Raw genomic sequence first — 7,535 nt, 5'->3', positions numbered from 1 at the left:
CTGCTCTGACTTAGTATAGAGTACAATAAAGTCAGGCACAGCCACTCAGCAATGCACACAAATAATTTAGCTCTCACTGATACTCCCTCACATAATCTAAAGTCACACACTTAATACAAACACACACTTGAACTCAAACACACAAACGGTCACAAACCCGCGTTTGCCTGCTTGTATATGTGCAGCTCTCAAACCAGACAGCTTTTTTTCCTCTAGAAATAAGTAATGAGAAATAGACTTACTTTAGGTAATATTTCACCACTTTATATAATGTTTCTTGCATCTGGTCACATTGGCACATTATTCATAGATTCAAATTATACCCCTAAATTTTTACTTAAAATCCAGAAAAGATCTTTGAATAAATGCCCAAAATGTTTCCAAGATTCTGCTAGCTTGGTTCATCTTTTGTGGAGATGTCCAATACTTCACCAGTTGTAGGAGTTGGTTACTACTGTAGATCACTTAGTGTTTTTCAAGTAATAGTTCCGTAGTGGCATCCCCTTGGTTACTGTATCGAAAAATATGTCAATTTTAGACGTTTTTGGGATTCTAAAATTATAAGGATTTTTCCCTCTCTCTCGCTCTCCATTTGGTTGTGTGTGGGGTGGGGGGGGGGGGGGGCTTAGAGTTGTTTATGTGGTTTGTATGCCTTTTCTATGTATTCACAATAAAAAATAAAAAATGGAAATTTGGAACAATACGAGGCAACTTAGTGGCAAATAAAAAGTCAAAATTCATCTTTTCTGTTAGTCTGGCTATATAAGACATCAACTTCTCTTTTCTTTTTCATCCTAAATCCTAGATGAGTATAATTCCTCAATTCTTCTTTTCCCTTTTGTCCTTGGTTTTGCAGGTAAACTTGCTGGCAAAAAAATGGCAACTTCTGATGTGTCAATAAAAATGCAAAACAGGAATCTGCAAAACAAAACAATATTGCCTGTCAATTGAATAATCAAGAATACTGCTTAAAACAGGAATAAGAAGGCAAACTAGCCTTTCTCTCAAACAGATCCTAGTAAAGGGAACCTGTCACTCTGGAAATGCTAGGCAATCTATAGGCAGTGTTATTTATTATAGAGCAAAACATTTGAGCAGATTGATCCATTGTGAGAAAACATTCAGTATAATTTGTAATTCATTCATTCAAATTTCTGCTTTTTCTAGGCTGAGGAGTCCAGCAGATGAACATTTTAGTGATTGACAGCCTTTACTATATGAATGTGCATAGTGAGATAGCTGTCAATCACTGGAGTCGAGTGGGGGTCCTGTTCAAAGAACCACCATGAGCAGGAATTTAGAGTTTTTTTTCCAGGACTATAATATGGGTGACCTATCCACAAAACAGGTCATCAAAGTCTGAATGGTGGGGTTTCAACTCAGCCCCACCAATCATCTTGAAGACACCATACACTGTATAGTGGCTATGCTGTGTGTTGCAACCCAGGTCCATTCACTTGAATGGGACTGAGCTGCACATAGGCAATGTGACTGATGAACGTTGATGCCACTGACCTAATAAGAGGTCACAGTGCTCACTGGAGCACTGCTGGTCTTTTCAAACAGCTCATCAGTAACAGGAGTTACTTTGCCCCTAATTTTGCAAATATATCCATGGAACATTCAGAAGATGCTTAACCCCACTGGAGGGGTGTAGTTTCTAAAATGAGGTCTATCAAAAATCACACATGATCAAGCGCACACACAACACGACAGGCCATGAGGGACTCTGGCACTCACGGCTCCAGTGACCTTGGATGGGACTGGAAGGGAACTTCCACAGTCCCCTAATCCAATAGGTAACCACTAACTTATGTCATCCATTCACACACACACACACACACACACATCCATACACAAGCTGCCACCATCTGTCAAATAAGGACAAGGCTGATGGATATAAGATCAAATTGAAGCGAAGTTTTACGCAGGCAATACTGGGTCTTTTCCCCCGCTCTGAGCTGACCCCCTACCAATTATGAGTTAGCATGGAAGGTTTTATGGTGGCAAAGGCCTTGATAATTAAATATTGGGGTACGAAGAATAGCCCTAATTTTTATGAATGGAGGGCTCGGCTAGACACTATTGAGGCCTATAGAAGAGTGGCAAGGAAATTGGTGTGATGGCCCCCCGAGGGGGCAGGCTCCCTTACTTGCTTCAGGCTCCCAAGATCCCTTATACTAGGAATTTTTGGAAATAGAAATCAAGGTAGATATTAAAATGCGGACGGATCCCGCAGCAGGGAAACAAAAGGGATGGGGTATTAACTTGTATAAAGTATATTTGTAAATTTTAACTGGTTGATATGAGAACTTGTATATTTGCTCCAGAAAATAATAAAGGATAAAAAAAAAAAAAAAAAAGGAAAAGGCTGATGGAAAGCCCTGATCATAACTGTGTTCTAGCATACGACAAGCACACTTTCAATGGTAATGAGCAAAGCAGCACTTTGAGGAGGAAGGCAAGTTAGAGTAACAAGGAATGACATCAAATTTTAGGATTTAATAAACCCCAAAAAAAGTATAGTGCTAAACAAAAAATATGACAAAACAAAGGACATATAATCATAATTTAACATATAAAACGGTTATAGTAAAAAAAAAAAAGGATTAAAACAGAAAGGTTCTTATACTTAATGAATGGCTGTTTTCTGATCCCGGGGATAGAGCAAATATGGAAAACAATGCAATGTTGACCGGATTCCCAAATTGTGTCAAAGAAATCTCTGAAATCTCAAATTTTTATCCCAATTCTGCAGAGGGTGGAGCTGAAAAGGGTCTACCTCCTGTTGTGGAAATTTTATTATGCGGACATTTTACTTTAGGATGTGTGTGTGTTTTTATAGATTGTCATCTGTCTCCCTGTGTCCGATTTATCCAGAGAACACTCTAGCAGAGGGTACTTTGGCTGAATCAGGACCAGTGGTAAAACAGTCAGTATCAAAACCTTGGGCTTGGAGAAGTGTTCTCAGTGTGTAGGGGGGCGTTTGCTGGTTTGTGAGCACTAAGTGCAAGCACTGGGCTTCTTCCCTTCAAATGTCTATACACATTAGAGAAGTGAAGTCTGCATAACGAGAGATACATATTATACCTCTGCTGCGGCTTCGCTATCCCTTTCTGGATACATATCTGCTTTTAAGACATGCATATCTGCCTTGTCGGTATACTCGTACCGTATACTGACAATAGCTGTAGTAATGTCTCGCAGATAATCTCAAACCTATAAGAACCAGTAGAATGATCTTTATTAGATACTGATCACTTTTGAGCAGTATTGAATGAGGTCCATGTAGGGGTGGGCGATATAGGCGATATGCGATATAAATTAGTGCCACAATATGGATTTTGAGCATATCGCCTATATCGCAGGGCCGCGATATGATCGCGCTCTATGCGCGCACCATGTTCTCCTGAGCCGGCACAGTGGAGAAGGAGGGAGTCCCTCCCTCCCCACTGTGCGCAGCTGCCGCTGACTACCAATGAGAAAAGAGTAGGAGGAGGAGGGGAGGGACAGACAGTAAATCATTGAGTTTTCACGATCTCGGTGAGAGTGTGAAAACTCAAATCCGATGGTATATTCTAATGGGGGTTAGAATATACAGGGCCACGCCGCTCACAGGAGCACATTTATAAACTAAACAGTAACTTCTGCTGTTACCGGAGCTAAGACAGAGTAAAGTATACAAGTAAAGAGTCGCTGATTAAAGTTAAAGTTACTGTTTAGTTTATAAATGTTCTCCTGTGAGCGGTGAGGAGGGGGATCTGTGGGTGTCACTGTTTAGGGGAGGGGGATCTGTGGATGGCACTGATTAGGGGAGGGGGATCTGTGGATGGCTCTGTTATGGGAGGGGGATCTGTGGATGGCACCGATTAGGGGAGGGGGATCTGTGGGCGGTTCTGTTATGGGAGGGGGATCTGTGGATGGCACTGATTAGGGGAGGGGGATCAGCTCCCTGCTGTTGTGTGCACTATGCACAGGGCAGCAGGGAGAGTGTAAAGTCCTATTCACCCTAATAGAGCTTTATTAGGGTGAATATGACGAGGGTTCTAGCCCTTAAGGAGGCTAATAAATAAAAAGTAAAAAAAAAAGTTTAAACACCCCACCCCCCCAAATATAGAAAACTATATATCGCATATCGCACGTGCTTAAAATTATATCGCAATATAGATTTTAGGCCATATCGCCCACCCCTAGGTCCATGCTGACAGTGATGGGGCTGGGCGGCCACTTGGCTGGTCAGGCAATGGGCATGACTCATCCTTCCTTATACAGGGGTGGGGTGTGTGCATTGTCTGTCCAGCCACATTGATTTCCCCTCCCTGTCCTTTGATATGTCATCACTTCCTGTATCCTTGTCTTGGGCCAGCCCCTTTTACACCTTTTGTTAGTAAATAAAAGACACAGGTTGAGCAGGGAGGAGAGGAGTTGCTCAGAATTCAATCAAGATGGTAGCACCTGGGTCTGTCCCTGACTGCGGCTAAGGGAACAGGGATTTACCTTTTTCCTTACACAAACTTTGATGCGAGCTTATTACAACTATTAATGTTTCTACAACACTTCTATTCTTTGCCAAGCCTTCTGGTAAGACATTCAATTCTCTCCATCAGCCTCAGCTTGGCAGATGTGAAATATTAATAAAGTATGGGGGTAATTTATTATACTGAAATACACAGGGCCGCCTTTGGGGGGCCAAACTGGGCAATTGCCCTGAGCCCCCATCACCAAAGGAGCCCCCTTCAGGTGGTCTTTCTTCTATCCTTGCAGAAAACAATGCTATGAGGCTCTGGAGTCGGGAGCAGAGGTGAACCGGAATCGGACTGCACTAGCCAGGCAGCAGCTAACTCCTTCCTTCTAGCAGAGGTTCCGTCTGCTAGCAGCTGTTACACTGTATGTATATTCTTATGTATGTGTGTGTATGTATGTATATATATATAAATATATATATATATATATATATTTATAGGCCAAAAATATAAACGCAACACTTTTGGTTTTGCTCCCATTTTGCATGAGCTGAACTCAAAGATCTGAAACATTTTCTACGTACATAAAAGACCCATTACTCTCAATTATTGTTCACAAATCTGTCTAAATCTGTGTTAGTGAGCACTTCTCTTTTGCCAAGATAATCCATCCCACCTCATCGTATATCAACGTGCTGATTAGACAGGATAAATATTGCACAGGTGTGCCTTAGACTGCCCACAATAAACAGAAGAAACAGGAGTGCACTAGTGCTCCACGCATGCGCAATGGAACCTATGCATTCCACAGGACTGGACTGCAAGAGCTTCCCGTTTGCTTCATCCAGGCATGCGCAATGGAACCCTTGCGTTCCATAATTGCGCTCCACTACGATCGGACCGGAAGTGCTTTTGCCTCCGGTCTTGCTGATCTGGGTAGAAAACCTCTATCTTATCTTTTTTTCCTGTAGATTGTATATTGAACACATTCAAGCATTCGGGTCCCATTTCCCCATTTTTAAAAATGTTTGTATTCGTACATATTTAGTTGTATATACCCAGAAAACAGATGCGTTCCATGGTAGAATGCATGAGTTCCAAAACCGGATCTTGAGTTCCGAATCTAGTTTTTGGCGTTTTCTTTGTACCTTTTTATATTCATCATGTATTAAGTCTTGTATGTATGCCATGTTTTGTTATTAACCTACAAAAGGCCACCCGTCGACTAGACAGTTAACAAAAACCACTTGTATGACATCCAAGGTAAACCAAAACTAACAAGTGGGGAATGGTATAAAAATGAAAATTTATTAATAAAAATACAAAAGATGGAGCTGCTACAGAATTACAAGAATGCAGAGAAGCACAGGGTCACGGACGCCACAATACACCAAAGTGTCAATGAATAATGACACATTTTACAGGTACCAGAGTAAAGTGCTGATGTGCATTTAAAGGTGGCCAAAATGGTCCAATATGCAGTTGCTACACAATATCTTCAAACAAATAATGCAGTTTGCCCTGTTAATAGCAGGGGAAAGGCACAGCGTATCCACACATGGCGTTGAAGCCAGAAAGCAGCAAACCATGGAAGTGAGATTCTCTGGTGGAAATTACTATGTAAACAGTAGTTGACATGGATATATAAAGAGACTCACTATGGATACGTGCAGAGTCACTGGCAGGAGTTAGGACAGAGAGATATCAATGTAGAACGTACCTGAAGACATGGTGGTGAGTGGGCGTGAGGACCCTGAGCGCACAACCTCGACGCGCGTTTCGCCCTACGGCTTCGTCAGGAGGTATAGAATGATATATGGACAGGGTATATATAGGGAGAAGTGGGTGGGTCAGGGAGATTACCTTCATTTGGTACACCTGTGGTCCACATGTCTGGGCGCGGAATGCTCCATGATGCTCGACGCCATCTCTCGGCGCATCCACGTCATCGCGCAAGCGCGAAAATATGACGTCATGGAGCGCGTCCAGATGGCGCCGAGCAGCGCATGCGCAGTCCGCGGCCCTGTGGAACGCAGGTGACCCGCAACCGGAAGTATATAGATATGTAGACGGGGAATGCTGCAAACGTGTCACTAACTATAACTACATGCCAAAAGAGACACCGGACGTATCCATATTGAGTCTCACATCAATACAAATGCGCTTGAAACAACAATTCACATCAATGTGTACATACCAAAAAGAAATTCATAGAGTCAGCCGTGTGTGAGTGGGGGCGGGGCGGAGCACATCCAAAGCCAGATGGTTGCTCTAGCCCGACCCCACTGACCACGGCCGAAACATGGAAAGTGCCCCCAAGAACCATATAATGATGGACCCGACATCATGCACCATAAAGTGACGTTAAAGCAAAATGGCGTGATGTGTTGTACATCATATAGAAGTATGCACATATATATGTAACGGATATCAAAAATATAGACAATATCAACAATCATTTACCAATAAAATTACATATATATTTTTAATGATTATAGTCAAGTGTCGGCTATGTGTTCAGCATGATGATCCGGACGACGTAATTGAATACGCCTGCCCGTTGGTAGATATCCTGGATGGTTGGATTTAAGAATGAAAAGTATGGACAAATCCATACCTTAATAGATAAAACAATCTAAATATACTACCCAATTGGATATCGAACACACAGTCGACATCCGAAAACCAACCAGCATGATTCAAAAAAACATATCACAAAAATCATGATTATAATTAGGAAGTCATGATCTATATAATGAGAATTAAAAATTCATCACGAAAAATATATACGGCTTAAACATGATATTTCATAAATGACAAACAAGAACACCAGTGAAGGAAAAAATTGTGATTATCTGGTGAATATTTAAATTTCGTGTGCTGAGGCAGTGATATATCAAATCACCCGCCCCCGCAGTTATTTAGAGTCAAGGTTTGGGTGGGGGACATTCAGGGACGACACCGCGGGCGGCAAAACGGGCCGCCGGCGGGGTCGACCGAAAAAGTCCCCCATCCAACAAAAACCCAGACCTCTGCAGTGAAAACAAGAAGGGAAAGAGAGTCGAATACGAC

At 42.1% G+C, this 7,535-nt stretch overlaps 1 protein-coding gene across 4 annotated transcripts in view; it reads right to left on the bottom strand.

Moving 5' to 3' along the window:
* Positions 1–258: 258 nt before the first annotated feature.
* The window catches only part of FOXRED2 (FAD dependent oxidoreductase domain containing 2), a 576,662-nt gene continuing 569,385 nt past the window's right edge, over positions 259–7,535 (bottom strand). For all 4 annotated transcript variants that reach the window (XM_044301271.1, XM_044301274.1, XM_044301272.1 and 1 more), the window contains one exon: positions 259–918. In XM_044301271.1, the coding sequence (XP_044157206.1) occupies positions 731–918 (188 nt within the window). In that variant the 3' untranslated portion in view covers positions 259–730. The remainder of the gene's footprint in view (positions 919–7,535) is intronic.

This window comes from Bufo gargarizans, chromosome 7, assembly GCF_014858855.1.
Source record: "Bufo gargarizans isolate SCDJY-AF-19 chromosome 7, ASM1485885v1, whole genome shotgun sequence".
NCBI lineage: Eukaryota > Metazoa > Chordata > Amphibia > Anura > Bufonidae > Bufo > Bufo gargarizans.
This window is presented reverse-complemented; position numbering and strand designations above follow the sequence as displayed.